We start from the raw sequence: 17,397 nt of genomic DNA, 5'->3' as shown, positions 1-17,397 counted from the left end.
CTCTTTGTCTTTTGCTCTTGGCATTTTAATTATGATGTGTCTTGGTGTGGTCCTCTTTGGATTCCTTTTGTTTGGGGTTCTCTGCGCTTCCGGGACTTGTAAGTCTTTCACCAGGTAGGGGAAGTTTTTTGTCATTATTTCTTCAAATAGGTTTTCAATATCTTGCTCTCTCTTCTGGCACCCCCATAATTCGTATGTTGGTACGCTTGAAGTTATCCCAGAGGCTCCTTACACTATCTTCATATGTTTTTCTTTTTGCTTTTCTGGTTGGGTATTTTTTGCTGCTTCGTATTTCAAATCTTTGACTTGATTCTTGCGATCCTCTAGTCTGCTGTTGGATCTCTGTATATTATTCTTTATTTCAGTCAGTGTATGCTTAATTTCTAATTGGTCCTTTTTCATATCCTCGAGGGTTGCACTAGATTTATCGAGGGTCTCACTAAATTTATTGGCAGTTTCTAGAAAATTCTTGAAAAACCTTATAACCATGGTTTTGAACTCTATATCCAGTAGTTTGCTTTCCTCCATTTCTGTCATTTGTGACCTGTTTCTTTGTCTCCACATTTTGGCTGCTTCCCTGTGTTGATAGAGTGGCTTTCTGTGCTAGGTGGCCTATAGGGCCCAGTGGCTCAGCCTCCCCAATTACCTGAGGTAGACACTCTTGGTGCACCCCTTTGTGGGCTTTGTGCACAGTCTTGTTGTAGTTAAGCCTTGTATGTTGTAGGTATCACTGGGAGGAATTGACCTCCAGGCCAATTGGCTGTGAGAATCAGCTGTGTCTACGGTGCGAGAACTTCTGTGCTGGAGACACCCTTATGGGGCAAGACTTGCTTCAGTGGGGCTTTGGTGCTCACTGAGTCTGCCCCCTGAGTGTGTCCCTTATGAATCTGAGGAGTTGTGATCTGGATGGTCCCACTCTGACCACTGGGTACACTTGCTCTTGGATCTCTAAGGAGGTGTTAATTTAGCCTCTGCCTGAGGCTACCCAGCAGGAGCTACAGAGAAATCTGCAGATTCCTCTTCTTTGTTTGGGGTTTGAAGGTGCCCAGATGAGGCCCAGCTGTGAAGCAATGCAAGCTGCTGTGGGGCCTTGGGCCTTCTTTTGGATGTTCTGGGTCTCTCTGACCCAGCTGTAGTTTGTTAGGTAATTTTAGATTGCAAAGGGCCAGGCCATTCATATGCAAAAGCCTCTGCGCACAGCTTGGGTGGGGTGGGGTCTCAGGGAATCAACAGAGCGGAGCGAACAGCTATGGCTGATCCTCAGCCCTGCCCTAAGAGGCCCCGGGTCTCAGTGTCCCGCGGTAATCGCTGCAAGCACCTCTGAGAGAAAGCCGCCCTCGAGTTCCGCCCACTGCCAGACAGTCCAGTTTCTCCCCGTATGAGTCTGGGTCCCCAGACACTCGCCCGGAACTAGAGTTCAGAGCCGTCGGGAGCATGTGTCTCCCTCCCGATTGAAAAAGACAACCATGTCCTCAGTTGCCAGCCCTTTCCGCATGAGCCTCCTCTGAGTCTCAGTGTGCTTTTCTCTTTCCTTCTAGTTGTAGAATTTCCACTCAGCCAGCCTTCCTGTGGTTCTGGATGACTTACTTTTTGTCTTTTAGTTGTAGTTTTGAAGTGGTTGTGCGAGGCAGCAATTTCAGGTGTTTACCTATGCCGCCATCTTGGTTTCTCCCCTATTTATTTATTTATTTATTTATTTCTCACCAGAGAATATGTTTGTTGATGAGAGAGAGAGAGAGAGAGAGAGAGAGAGAGAGAGAGAGAGAGACATCAGTGTGAGAGAGAAGCATTGATCTATTACCTCCCGTACATGCCCCAACTGGGTATCGAACTCAAAATCTAGGTATGTGCCCTGACTGGGAATCCAACCCATGATCTTTTTGGTGTTCGGGACAGTACTCCAACCAGCTGAGCCACCTGGCTGGAGCTGGCTGACCTATTTATATAGATAAGAGACCTAGTAAATTTTTGTTTATTGTACTTAACCATTATTCGATCAGTAGCCTAAAACTTGACTTCTGGCTGAGAATATATACCACCAGTGGGCCTGCATCTGGGTTGAGAACCATAAACCCAGGAGAGATTTCATGTGTATAATTTCATCCCTAACTACATGCTTGTTTTTATTTGTAGGATCTTATGAATGGAAAGTCTGGCTGTTGGCTTCTTTTTTTTTTCTTGATCATTTTTTCATTGTGTTATCTTGGATGAATTATTTATGTAATTTCTAGTAAAGAGATTGTATCTATTGTATTTAAAGCACAGCAAACAAAATTATAAAGAATAATATGATAAGCCAGTCAGAGAAAGGCAAATACCATATGATCTCACTTATACGTGGAATCTAATGAACAAAATAAAGTGATGAACGAAATAGAAATAGAGGCATAGATACTTTGGAACAAACTGACAGCTGTCAGAGGGGAAGGGAAGGGGGGACTGGATGAAAGAAGATGAAGAGATTAGTCAAAGAACATATATGCATAACTCATAGATACAGACAATAGTGTGATGGCCAGAGGGATCAGGTGGGGATTAGGTGGCCGTGGGGGAGGTGAGCATTGAGACATCTGTAATAGTGTCAACAATACAAAAGTAAAAAATAATAATAATAATTTTTTAAAAAGAGCAGTATGGTTCTTACGCTTTTACTTTGTGGTGAATATCTTGATTGAACACGGAGAATAGAAATAGTTATTTGTATGATTATTGGATATTTTGATTCCAGTGGATAAGAATAGCAGCTGACCTGTGAAAGATTACAAATCCATTTACCTGTTATCTTTGACAAGTGTCCTAGGTTCCAAACCCTTAAGATTGTCATCGCTAGGGAACCACCACAAGCTTTTTCAATATCAGAGAGAGAGAAATATATTTCTTCCAGAAAATGTAATACTTCTGTTTAGGTACATAGCTATAGAAGTGTGAACAATAATAATCCCAATAGGTTAAAATGTTGCATGTATTTGTTCACTGAAAACCTAATTTGACCCATTGTTAATAGTGAACTTTTGTTCCTTTAAAAGTTATGGCTCATTGCCTTGTGATGTGTAATGCCTAAAGCCTTTTTAAACGTTTCAGGGCAGCGTGACAGCAATGACAGTGTTTTTTCCTTTGGATACAGCTCGACTTCGACTTCAAGGTGAGTATCTTTTGTAGAGTCAGGAAGCAATCATATTTTTCTAGTAAGTTCTAAAATAACACAAGGATACTCTGTTTCATTAGAGATCCGTTGTCCATTTTCACTGACACTTTAAATACTCATCATCATTGCTATTTCCTTATTAATTGAGAGAGGTTCATGGATCAGTCATTCTATTCTGAGACAACCTGGTTGGGCTTGCATTAATAGTTTTGAATCGTTGCGATTATTTCTAATAAAATGACTTTTAAAGGCACAGTGGAGAGTTTTTGATGGGGATGGATTTTCTCAAAAGAGAAGAGAGAATAGGAAACATAGTGGAGCCAAATACCCAAACCTATGCCAAAATGTACATGAAGAGATAAGAGTAAGATGAGTTTTTTTTTTTAATATATTTTATTGATTTTTTACAGAGAGGAAGGGGGAGAGATAGAGAGTTAGAAAGATTGATGAGAGAGAAACATCGATCAGCTGCCTCCTGCACATCTCCTACTGGGGATGTGCCTGCAACCCAGGTACATGCCCTTGACCCGAATCGAACCTGGGACCTTTTAGTCCAAAGGCCGATGCTCTATCCACTGAGCCAAACCGGTTTTGGCTAAGATGAGTTTTGAATAAACTAATTCCTATGTTATAACCCTTCATGACTACTATTTTTAATTAATTTTAGAGTCTTAGGATAGATAATAATTTCATCTGACTCAACTCAAAAAACAAAATATTAAAAATATATACAGTACAGTGAAAAATTTCACTTTAGTCTTCCCCCTTTTTCTTTTTTTCTTCCCTGCAGATAATGTCCTTGTTAGTTTCTCAAATAGTTTTGCAGAGTTTCTTTATGGAGTAACAAGCAAATAAGAATATATATTCTTTTCTTCCTTATGCCAAAAGCATACTTTTCCCACAGTTCTATACCTTGCATTTTTCACTTAGCAGCATATTTTGGATACCTTCCAAATCAGTACATTGGGAGCCTCTTCTAACTGTAGAATGATCCATGGTGTGGATACACCATAACCTATTTACCAACCCCCTCCCCCCCGCCCCCAATTGGAGATTCTTGGGTTGGTTGGTTCTTTTGTAGAATAGATTTATTCATATGCCACTGTTTCTGTAAATTCTATGAAATAAATTCCTAGAAGTGGGATTGCTGATCAAAGGATAAATGTGTTTTTAATTTTGATAGCTATTGCCAGATTCCTTCTATATAGGTTTCCTAATTTGCTATCGTATAAGCCATATAGGTACCAATTTAATTATTTTTTGTTCATCCTCATCCGAGGATATTTTCTCCATTGATTTTTAGAGAGAGTGGAAGGGAGAGAGCAAAACAAGGCTAAAAGTTTGGAAACTTGAGGGTGTTTTTTTTTTCTTTAATTGATTTTTAGAGAGAGAGGAAGGAAGAGTAAGAGAGAGAAAGATTGACGTGAGAATGAGCCATCGATGGGCTGCCTCTAGCACACCCTCTACCAGGGATCAAGCTGGCAACCTGGGCATGTGCCCTGCCTGGGAATCGAACCAGCAATATTTCAGTGCACTGGACGATGCCCAACCAACTGAGCAACACTGGTCAGAGCTGGAAACTTGAGGGTTTTTTTTTTCTTTTTTTGGAAGCTTGAGTTTTAATCCTGACTTTGCTACCAATCACGTGTCCTTCACAGCTTTTGTTTCTACAGCCTTTTCTCTAAAAGGGAGATGATAGTTTATTTCCTCTCTATAAGATGTTAAGATAAAAATGAGAATATGTAACTTTGGGTGGGGAGGGGGACAAGAGAGCCTTATGAATATAAGAAATAAATTTCTTTTTTAAAATTTTATCTTTATTGAAAATATTACAGATATCCCCTGCCTATCCCTCCCCCCCGCATTAAACCCCCTTAGCCTACCCCTGCCGCCCCCCACGGAATAAATTTCTTTTGTCACATCTTTTACTCTGGGTATTAGGTATTGAATTAAAATGCTATGATCCATGAATAACAGACATATTTTCCTCTTGTAGTTGATGAGAAAAGAAAATCCAAAACTACACACATGGTGCTCCTGGAGATCATTAAAGAAGAAGGCCTGTGAGTACTACCACCTTCATCTTTGTTAGAAAAGCACCTCCCTAGGAGATTCACAGCCTACACTCCTTTCTGTACGTTCTCATAGCCCTGTAGTGTGAATTTGTAAATACTTGACTGGTAAGTAAAGTCCTGTGGTTCGCCATTTTGAATCTTGATTGTAGAGTCTTCCATGAAATCAATCTAGGTTATGTACTACTTTTAACTTTTTATTTGGAAATAATTTAAATTTACAAAAAGTTGCAAAACTTGATGACTAGTATGTGCTTTATCCAGATTCACCTATTGTTAATACTTTTTTTTTTTTGTCATTGGCTCATGCATTCTTTCCTCCTTTCCTCTCTCCTTCCTTTTCTCTCTGTACCACACACACACCATACACAGATTTTTTTTTTTTAAAATATATTTTATTGATTTTTTACAGAGAGGAAGGGAGAGAGATAGAGAGTTAGAAACATCGATGAGAGAGAAACATCGATCAGCTGCCTCCTGCACATCTCCTACTGGGGATATGCCTGCAACCAAGGTACATGCCCTTAACCGGAATCGAACCTGGGACCTTTCAGTCCGCAGACCGACGCTCTATCCACTGAGCCAAAACGGTTTTGGCCATACACAGATTTTTTAAAAAAATATATATTTTATTGATTTTTTTACAGAGAGGAAGGGAGAGGGATAGAGAGTTAGAAACATCAATGAGAGAGAAACATCTCTCAACTGCCTCCTGCACACCCCCTACTGGGGATGTGCCTGCAACCAAGGTACATGCCCTTGACTGGAATCAAACCTGGGACCCTTGAGTCCGCAGGCTGATGCTCTATCCACAGAGCCAAACCGCTTAGGGCGATTTTTTTCAAATTATTTTAGAATAAGTTTCATACATCAAAACCCTTTACCCTTATGACATTGACTTTTTTAAAAGTTTTTTTCAATATGTTTTTATTGATTTTTAAAGAGAGAGGAAGGGAGGGAGAGAGAAACATCGATGTAAGAGAGAAACATGGATCGATGGTTGCTTCCTACATGTACCCCCACTGGGGATCAAGCCAGTAACCCAGGCATGTGCTCTGACTGGGAATTGAACTGGAGACCTTTCGGTGCACAGGATGACACTCAACCAAGTCACACAGGGCTGCAATTGACACTTTTAAAGAATATAGTCAGTCTTCCTCCCACTTTTAAAAAATAAAATGCTGCTTATTTTAAGTCTGCCTCATGTTTCTTCATGATTAGATGAGGCTATGTATTCTGCGCCTCATCTTTATTAGTTATTCATGATTTTTTAAAAATATGATAAGAATCATTTATTGACTGCCTCCTACCCATCCCCTACTGAGGATAATGATCCAGCCTGAAGCTGGGGCATGTGCCCTGACCGGGAATCTAACTGTGACCTCCTGGTTCAGAGGTCAATGCTCAACTACTGAGCCACACCTGCTGGGCTAATCATGATTTTTTTAGATTTGAGTTAGCCACTGAATAATTTTGTTTCCTCTGTTGCAATTATAAGCACTCTCTGAGCAGTTACTTTAGTTAATATCAATATAGACTCAGAAATTTCTGTTTTACTAGTGATTTACAATTGATTACTATACTTTATTATTTTGGTGCTCAAATTGTTCCAGGTTTGACCAGTGGGAATCCCTTAGTCTGGTTCCTATACTCTTATAATATGCCCCCACCACTTTTTTTGCACTTATATTCTATATTTACTTTATTTTAAATATTATTGCCCTGTAATAAAATGTGAATGATGCTGTATTAGCTAACAGCCGTGAAGAAATTATCTTTAGTATTACTAAAGGAAAGCAGTAAACAAGCCATTGAAAGTTTATTGTTTCTTTGTTGTCATTGGTGCTAGAAAAGATTTCTTGGTTTGGGCATCCTTCAAAATGTAAGATGTGTATAATGTAAAGTACATTGTAGTGCAGGAGTGAACTTTGAAAATATGTGAATGATAATCAGCCTTTCCTAGGACTTAACTCATTTCTAGTGGCTTTTGTCCATCATCTTTATTTTACTTATTGTTTTTTCCCTAGCCTGGCCCCATATCGAGGATGGTTTCCAGTTATCTCCAGTCTCTGCTGCTCCAATTTTGTCTATTTCTACACTTTTAATAGCCTCAAAACAGTCTGGGTCAAAGGTCAACATTCTACTACTGGAAAAGATCTGGTGGTTGGATTTGTTGCAGGTAACAAAGTTTTCTGAGCATAAAATATTTTTATATCTTAACACTTATTTTGTCCATATATCCTCTATGACAGGGGTGGGCAAACTTTTTGACTCGAGGGCCCCAGTGGGTTCTTAAACTGGACTGGAGGGCCGGAACAAAAGTATGGATGGAGTGTTTGTGTGAACTAATATAAATTCAAAGTAAACATCATTACATAAAAGGGTATGGTCTTTTTTTTTTCAATAGTTTTATTCATTTCAAACGAGCTGGATCTGGCCCGCGGGCCGTAGTTTGCCCACGGCTGCTCTATGAGGTTATTTTAGCACAGAGTTATGCTACAAAGAATATAATTAGTTTGCTGACTTGGCTGTGTGTGTGTGTGTGTGTGTGTGTGTGTTAAAAGCACATAACATAAAATTTACCATCCTAATAATTTTAAACTGTATACTTTAGTAGTAAGTTTCTGTACATTGATGTGAAACTGATCTCCAGAACATTGTCATCTGACAAATGCGAAACACGTGACTAGACCCATTAAACAACTCCCCTTTCTCTCCCCCAGCCCCTAGTAACCACCATTCTACTTTCATTTGACTACCTTAGATGCCTCATATAAGTGGAATCATACAGTATTTGTATTTTTGTGACTGGCTTATTTTACTCAGCATAATGCCCTCAAGGTTCATTCATTTTATAGGATATAAAAGGATTTCCTTCCTTTTTAAGGCTGAATAATATTCTGTTGTATGTGTATATACCACGTTTTGTTTATCCATTGATCTGTTGATGAATATTTAGATTGTTTCCACCTCTTGGCTACTGTGAATAGTTGCTGATATGAAAATGGGTTGTGCAAATACCTCTTTGAGTCCCTGCTTTCAATTCTTTTGGATATTTACCCAGTAGCTCTTTTTTAAATTTTGTGAGGAACCACCATCCTGTTTTCCACAGCAATTGTGCCATTTTATAATTCCACCAGCAGTGCACAGCAGTTCCATTTTCTCCACATCCTCGCCAACACTTGTTATTTTGTTGTTGTTTTTTTGTTTTTGATAGAAGCCATCCTAATGAATATGAAGTGACATTTCACTGTGGTTTTGATTTGCATTTCTCTCATTTTTCATTTGTTTGTTGGCTTTTCATAAATTGAGTTATTTGATTTTTTTCTTGTTGAGCTGTAGGTATGTCTTCTTTATATATTCTGGATATTAGCCCTTATCAGATATATGATTTGCAAATATTTTCTAAACTGCCTCCAGCACGGCCAGTGATGAACTTGAGGAGGGGCGGTGAAGGATTAAAGAAAATAGACAAGAGAATACAGTTGGGGCCAGATGGATCACTGTGCCTGTATGAGGACATAGTCACACAGCCTGTAAGCGAGTCTATTTTATAGTCAGATCACACAAAGCAAAACAAGGGCAAGATGTTTACAGTGTTCTTGCGAATTTCAAATCTTCTTTCCTGTTGTTGCCATCCTCTGAACTCCATCAAGCTTTGTTTAGGCAGCATTGCTGTACCTCCCTCAGCCCACATCCCTTAGCTACCTAGGACTGCAGGGTCGGACTGTAAGGTCAAGCTTATAACCATAGCTTTTTGGCTATAATTGTGCTGGGAGGGCTTTGCGCTCCAGGCTGGGACTTGTATGTGGCTTTGCCACAAGTCAGTCTGAGGCTTGATCCTGTCCTAAGGCTGTAGCCGCTCTCCACAATTTTCTCCTATTTTATAGGCTGCCTTGCACTCTGTTGATTATATTCTTTGATACTCAAAAGTTTTTGTTTGAGTTTTAAGTTTGTACCATTTGTCTTATTTTTGCTTTTTTTTTTTAATATATTTTATTGATTTTTTACAGAGAGGAAGGGACAGAGATAGAGAGTTAGAAACATCGATGAGAGAGACATCGATCAGCTGCCTCCTGCACATCTCCCACTGGGGATGTGCCCGCAACCCAGGTACATGCCCTTGACCGGAATCGAACCTGGGACCCCTCAGTCCGCAGGCCGACGCTCTATCCACTGAGCCAAACCGGTTTCGGCTTATTTTTGCTTTTTTGCTTGTGCTTTTGGTGTCATGTCCAAGAAATCATTGCTGAGTCTAATATGAAAGCTTTACCTCATATGTTTTCTTCTAGGAGTTTTATAGTTTTAGGTCTTACTTTTATTTTTCATCCACTTAGATGTATAATAATAATCTGCATATTTGCCTTTATCTTTTACTAGGTAGTGAACCACTTAAAGGCAGAGATTAGAGCCAATTTTTTTGTTTGTTTGTTTGTTTTGTTTTGTGTGGGGGTTTTTTTGTGTGTTTTTTCGAATTAAAGAGTCACATTTATTGCAATCCGGGACTATGAGGGGCCATTCTGCTTTCCCAAATCTCATAGTCTAGAGCCAATTTTTGTATGTGGTATAAGATAAGGGTCCAATTTCATTCTTTTGGGTGTAGATAATCCAGTTTTTCTAACACCATTTGTTGATGATACTGGCCTTTCCCCATTGAGTGGGTCTTGGCACCCTTGTGGAAGATCCATTGACCATATACACAAATGTTTATTTCTGAGCTGACTTTGCTTATTTTTATCTTTTTAATCCAGAGAGAAAGATAAGTTATCCCTGCTTAGCAGCCTATACCCAGAATATATGGAAGCTAAGGTTTCTTTTTAAAAAAAGAGGGATTTCAATAATTTCCTTGCTTATTTTCCATATATATATATGGAAAATAAGCAAGGAAGTTATACACACACACACACACACACACACACACACATACACATATACACATACACACACACTTAAACTGGGGTTCACATGAGATGTTTACATGTTAACATGAACAGGACTGGCTATATAATTTGCAGTGTCCGGTACAAAATGAAGATATGGGACTCCTTGTTCACAGTTTAGTAAGCATTTCAAGATGGATGACACCAAAGCATTAGACAGGTTACACATCCATGAAGCCCACCCTGAGTATGAAAGCATTTAGTCAAATGTGACAAAGGTATTTATTGCACAGCCCTAGGTAGTTCGTATCATAATAGTTGTTGATGCTTTAAAGGGTTCATAGCAGGATGAGAGGTCACTTTTGGCTGTGGGGAGAGGGGGGTATCTTTTTAAAAATATGTATATATATATATTTTTTATTGATTTCAGAGAGGGAGAGAGAGATAGAAACATCAGTGATGAAAGAGAATCATCGATCGGTTGCCACCTACTCGTCCCCTACTGGGGATCGAGCCTACAACCTGGGCACGTGCCCCTGATCAGAATCAAACCGTGACCTCCTGGTTCATAGGTTGACACCCAACCACTGAGCAACAGCGGCCAGGCTGGGGCGGGGGCGGGGGGGGGGGGGCATGGTATCTTATACAAACCAATGGCTCTTGAATTAAGCCTTAATAGGATTAGGCTTAATTAGTAACATTTATAGATGAATAATGACAGTTTCCTGATGAAGGGAATGATAGAGAATTGAGAAAATCCATGTTTAGAACAGTGAGTTCTCTTAGTTAATGAGTGAAGTGAGTATAGGAACATGAACAATAAAATTGTAGAGGTGAGTAGGAGCTAGATTTTAGAAGGCTTTGGATTCTTGTTATCTGAGACTTCAGAGCTACTAGGGAACCATTAACATGGTATTGTGAGTATTTAGTTACTGTCTGCCTCTACTTAGTGGAATGGCTCAATGCTTACTCTACTGTATATTAATAGTCTGCATATTTGTCTTTATCTTTCAGTAGGTAGTGAACCACTTAAAGGCTGAGATTACATTTTTGTTATCTCTTCATCCCTAGTGTTTTAATACAGTGTCTAGTTCATGGAAGGTACTGATTAATTGTTGAACAAATGAATGAAATTTAAAGACCTGCTCCTCCTGTATCTTGCAGTTTACTAAGTGGCAACTCTAGTCTTCTACTTGCCCTACTAGAGATCTCAAATTTTCCTCTCTCTCTCTGACCCCACTTCCAGTCTATGAGCAGATCCTGTTGCCTCTCTCTGCATACGGTATCCAGTGCAGCCACTTGTCTCCACTATGACCTGAATCCAAACCACCATAAAATCTTGACTGGATTATCTTCAGAGCCTCCTGGACTGATGTCCTGCTTTCAATTTTGTCCCCTTTAATCTGTCTTCAACATAACAGCCAGTGTGATCCTGTTAAAACAAAAGCAAGATCATATTTTTTCTCAGAGCCCTCCAGTTGCTGCTTCCCATCTTGCTCAGAGTAAAAGCCCAAGTCCTTACCTTGTCCTGCACTGCCCAGTATGACCTGGCCCTCCTAGTCTTCTCTTCACTCACACCACTGCACCACACTGCCTCTTCTCTTTGAGCACCACTGGCATGCTTTTGCCTCAGGGTCCATGTGCCTGCCTTTTCCTCTGCCTGGCAACTGCCTGGCTCACTCCTTCACCTCCTTTAAGGTCTTTCCCCCAAAATGGCCACCATGTCTGAAATAGACACCTCAATAATCTGCTAAAATTTTCTTCTTAACTCTTTTTTTTTTTTTTGAATTTTTGTGAGTTTATTTGAGCCAAACTGTCGACATATGCCGGGAAGCAGAACCTCAATGAATTGAGATAGTGCTCCGGAGAATGGCAGGGTTACATTCGTATTTATACATGAAATTCATTGGTGACAGATTTTTCTTCTTAACTCTTATTCTCTAACATCCTACATATTTTACTTATCTTGTCTCATTACAACATTAAAATGTAAGCTTCATGAGGACAGGGATTTTATTTTTTATTTACTGCTCTATCGTCAGCACCTAGAACAGAGTTGATCACATACTAGACACACAATATATGTTTGGTGAGCAGACCATGAATGAATGACTTGCAGAAGAAAGACTGTACTTGTTCTATATTACCCAAAGGAATTGGGCCAGGATAACAGTACACATAAAGTCATTTCAGAGTTGCTAATTCATATCTTGGGTAAAAATCATTTACTAGCTAATGTCATATATGTTTCCAGTTGTTTAAGAAGATAGACTTAATATCAATAAAAATAACATTTCTAACAGGGCTTAGAAAAAAATAGATCATTGGGGTAAGAGTTGTCTTTTGAAACTTTCAAAAATAAAGCGAATAATCACTTGGTGATTGGATTAGAACAGTGGTTCTCAATGAGGCTGCTTTGTCCCACAGGGGCCATATGGCAAATGTCTGGAGATAGTTTTGGTTGTCACAACTGGGGGATGCTACTGGCATCTAGTGAGTAGAGGCCAGGGATACTGCTAACCATCTTACACAATGGCACCCCTCACACACACCCAAATAAAGAATTATCTGGCCCAAAATGTCAGTAGTGTCACAGTTGAGACCCTTGGTCAAAAGAGTTTCTGAAGGTAGTGAATTCCTTGGAACTTACTTTTGTGAGTTTTAAACTTCTCCTTATAACATTTTTTATATCTTAATACCTATGCATTCTTACAATAATTAGAATAGCTTTTACTTCCTTCTGTGAGCCCTATCATTGTATTATAATCACTGTAGAAATAAGTTTCATTATTTCCAAGGAAAACTAGGAACAGTACAGGGGTGGGCAAAAGTAGGTGTACAGGTTGTAAGTATGCAAAACAGAGTTTTTTCTTGTATTATTATAATCATAACCTGCATGTCTTTTTTCTTTTTTTTAAATATGTTTCTTTCTTGATTTCAGAGAGGAAGGGAGAAGGAGAGAGAGATAGAAACATCAATGATGACAGAGAATCATTGATCAGCTGCCTCCTGCACGCCCCCCACTGGGGATGGAGCCTGCAACCCAGGCATGTGCCCCTGGCTGGAATCGAACCTGGGACCCTTCAGTCCACAGGCTGACGCTCTATCCATTGAGCCAAGCCAGTTAGGGCGATAACCTGCATGTCTTTTTTCATACAAACAACTGTAAACCTATTTTTGCCCACCCCTCTATTGTTATTCAAATTCTTCTTGAAACTTAGAAATTTATTTAATTAATTAATTTATTTTCACAGAAGAAAACTCATGTAGCTTGATACCCTGGGGAAGAATTTGGGAAAAGAACCTTACAAATAACTTATGCAATTGGGATTTTTAAAAATAACTATTTTTGAATGCCAGTGATGTTATCGTTGTTGTGACAGTTCATGTTCATATTCCTGCCCTCCATCCTTACCTCTGGTAAGGCAGATTTGTTCCTTTTGTATATCTAGTTGCATTCTTTCATAGGGAGACAAATGGTTAGATTTATGGTCTTGGTGTGCCATTTTCTTTTTTTTTAAATATGTATTTTATTGATTTTTAGAGAGAGAGGAAGGGAGAGGAATAGAGAGATAGAAACATCATCGATCAGCTGCCTCCTGCACGCCCCTACTGGGGATCGAGCCCGCAACCCCAGGCATGTGCCCTGACTGGGAATCGAACCAATAACCTCCTGCTTCTTGGGTCGCCGCTCAACCACTGGGCCACACCAGCTGGGCATGATCTGCCATTTTCTTATGTCAGGGGTCATCGTGCACATTTCCCTGAAGTGCACTTCATTTTTGTTTTCTCTCCTTACCGAAGGAGACTCACTACTGATAAACTATTTGTTTTGAAGATTTCAGAAGTAAATAGCTGTGTTTTAATTATTCCTTGAATCAGTGAATAATTTTAGTGAGCGGGTTCAGTTATTATTCTTCATGTCTTAATTTTGGTTCTGTTTACCTGTAAATGATTTTTACAACAAAAACAAAACAAAAAAAAGAAGACAAAGAAAGAAAATAGAATCATTTGAATGGAAGAAAATCAGTCTCCTGTCATGAAGTATTAGTACCCCGTATTCGCATCTTAGAGCTGAAGTCAGCCACAGCCTGGCACTAGAAAAAGACTTTTCTATACAGACTCATAAATAAGCAGACAGCATTCTTTATCCTTCAGCCTTATCTTTAATGCTTTAGTAAGAGTTAGAATCACTCATCATGACCATTTATAGTTGTTTTTCCAACTTGAAATGTTGTCCTTTGCTTGATAACAGAGGGTGTAAGTTTCCAATAAAGTTTTGGATCAAGTATTTTGAGTGCCTTTTCCAAGAACTCATAAAATTATAGTGTTTAAGAAATACCTCTCTATCTATTTTGGCTTAGAGGATGAACAGAGTACTTGAACTTCTCAGATAAAAAGCTTTGAAATACAAAATGTTCTCACAGGCTTTTATATTCTCTTTAAATGATGCATTTTTGTACTGGAGATTGTCCTTAACCCTCTTAGTCTTTCAACTCATGTTAATAAAAGGAATATGAAAACAGAATTTTAAACAATAGTTAAATATTAATCTTGGCTGCCTTGCCTCTGACATGTTTTCTGTGTGCCTACCCCTTGAAGGAAATTTTGATTTCTAAAGAATTTATTTAATAGGCAACCTATTTTATTTGTTTCAAAATGTATGTAGTGCTACCCTAATTGGTTTGGCTCAGTGGATAGAGCCTTGGACTGCGAATTGAAGGGTCCCAGGTTTGATTCCAGTCAAGGGCACATGCCTGGGTTGCGGGCTCGATACCCGGTAGGGGGATGTGCAGGAGGCAACCAATCAATGGTTCCCTCTTATCATTGATGTTTCTATCTTTCTCTCTGAAATCAATTAAATATATATATATACATATATATATATATATATATATAATATATATATATATGTATATATATATATATATGAAAGGTATGTAGTGCTAGATAGACATGAGCAGAGCAAGGACAATGGGCCCGGTACAGAAACTCACCAGGGTAGAAAGCCCCAGATGCCTAGTAAGGGGTAAAATTGGAAAAACAAGAACCTTGCCTCCAAGGTAACCTATCTTCCCCTAGCACAGTGGTCAGCAAACTCATTAGTCAACAGAGCCAAATATCAACAGTACAACGATTGAAATTTCCTTTGAGAGCCAAATTGTTTAAACTTAAACTATATAGGTAGGCACATTGTTATTAACTTAATTAGGGTACTCCTAAGCTGGCCTTTGCTAAAAACGTCCTCAATCTGATTGAGGTACGTTCGCTGAGGTCGACCCCTTCCAACTCTCCCATCCACACTTGTCTTATATACTTGTTTCGTCTATCTCCTTTCGTTCATCCTCTCTATATGTCCAAACTATCTCAACGTACCTTTCTCAATCCTTGACACTACATCTTCTTTCACTCCACAATGTTCCCTAAAATTAACTTAATAAACTTTACTTAAAGTTTTAAGTCAACTTCACACTGTACGTGCGCGCCCGCATGTGGTATTTTGTGGAAAAGCCACACTCAAGGGGCCAAAGAGCCCATGTGGCTCGCGAGCCGCGGTTTGCTGACCACTGCCCTAGCATATCCGTCGTCATGCAGTTTAGACCTCCTGACCTTTTCCTCCCTAAAGATTACATCCAAGCCACAGTTGTATTTCATCCCTAGGCCCAGAAAAGCAGCAAAACCAGACCAGCAACCCCGTGGCTGACCTCAGGACCAGCTGATTGATTGGCTGGCACCACCCATGTCCTGGTGCCAGCCAATCAATCAGTGGAGACCACAACCCTGAAAGGACATACCTGGAAAGCTGCTGAATATTCTATTACCATCTCCCCTGGGACCGCCCCTAAAATCTCCACCCTTAAAACCCTTTGGCTGGAGGGAGCACACCTGTGCCCTTCCCTTTCCCTCCCTCCCCCCACTCTCCAAGGATCACTACCTTGTCATTCCCTTCTCCCTCTCTTCCCCCACAGGCATGCATTCCCTAACCTCTAAGGGACCCCATGAGACTTGCAACCAGGGGAGCAATGGGCAGCAGCAGCTCATCCCAGGCTAACCCCCTGAACCTGTCTCCAAGGCCCCCTTCTCTTTGACTTCTCAGGGAGCCAAAGCAGCCCAGCCTAGGCTTTCATGTTGCCTAAGTATATTTTTCCTGCCATCATCGACCCTATGTCCCCTTGGCTCATGCTGTGCAGCCCTTTCCTTTGGATATCCCATCCTCCATCTCTTTTCTCTAAATAAAGTAAAATTTTCTTTAATCACTGTCTGAGATGGCTATTTAGCCTGCCTGTATGTACCATCACACCATCCATGTTAATCTTTCTTGTACACTGTGCCTGCCTACAGTATCCATGACTCTTGTGATCTCTGCTTCTAAACACTCCTGTCTTCATCTATAAAAAATGCAGTTTGCTCAGTAGTACTTTTTAGTCTGGTTTTGCTAGCTATTGATTTTTCTGTTAAGTGATGTGTACCATGCATTGAATAGGAATCCTATCTAATAAAAGAGAAACATGGTAATTAGCCGTACCTCCGCTACCCTTCCCATTGGCTAATCAGGGCGATATGCAAATTAACTGCCAGCCAAGATGGCGGCCGGCAACCAGGCAGCTTGAAGTGACTATGAGGCTTGCTTGCTTCAGTGACGGAGGACTCCAGCGTACCCCGCCTGCCGCTGCCGGCCTCTGAGCTTGCAGTTTGAAACATTGTTATAATATAGAAGCTAAACAAAACCCCAGAAACCTGCTTTCAGCCAGCCAGGATCTCAGAGCTGGAGTTGAAACAGTGTTTCGATTATAGAACCCAAACAAACCAGATACCTGCTTTCAGCAGCTGAGGCCTAAGAGCTGGAGCCAAGCCTCAGAGCTAAAGCTGGCCCAGAATTAAAAAAAAAAAGAAAAAAAGGAGCGGTTGGGAGCTTCAGTCACCCGCCAGCCTGAAAACAGCCCTCAGCCCCTCACCCAGACTGGTCAGGCACCCCAGTGGGGACCCTCACCCTGAAGGGTGTGTGACCAGCTGCAAACAGCCATCATCCCCTCAGCCAGGCTGGCCAGGCACCCCATTGGGGATCCCCACCCTGATCTAGGACACCCTTCAGGGCAAACCAGCCAGCCCCCACCCGTGCACCAGGCCTCTGTCCTATATAGTAAAAGGGTAATATGCCTCCCAGCACCGGGATCAGCGGAGCCGTGAGGCCTCCCGGCACCGGGATCAGCGTGACAGGGGGCAGCGCCCAAACCCCCTGATCGCCCTGCGGCTCTGTGTGTGACAGGGTGTGGTGCCCCAACCCCTTGATCGGCCCTGC

The 17,397-nt window shown here is 40.5% G+C and overlaps 1 protein-coding gene across 2 annotated transcripts in view; it reads left to right on the top strand.

The window, feature by feature from the left end:
- The window catches only part of SLC25A17 (solute carrier family 25 member 17), a 61,369-nt gene that overhangs the window by 10,560 nt on the left and 33,412 nt on the right, over positions 1-17,397 (top strand). For both annotated transcript variants that reach the window (XM_081083207.1, XM_081083206.1), the window contains exons 2-4: positions 3,082-3,142; positions 5,142-5,208; positions 7,245-7,396. In XM_081083207.1, coding sequence (XP_080939333.1) covers positions 3,082-3,142; positions 5,142-5,208; positions 7,245-7,396 — 280 coding nt within the window. The remainder of the gene's footprint in view (positions 1-3,081; positions 3,143-5,141; positions 5,209-7,244; positions 7,397-17,397) is intronic.

Source organism: Myotis nattereri (assembly GCF_964212035.1).
Source record: "Myotis nattereri genome assembly, chromosome: 2".
In the NCBI taxonomy this organism is placed as follows: Eukaryota; Metazoa; Chordata; class Mammalia; order Chiroptera; family Vespertilionidae; genus Myotis; species Myotis nattereri.
Note: the sequence above shows the minus strand (reverse complement) of the source record. Positions and strands in the feature narration are given on the sequence as shown.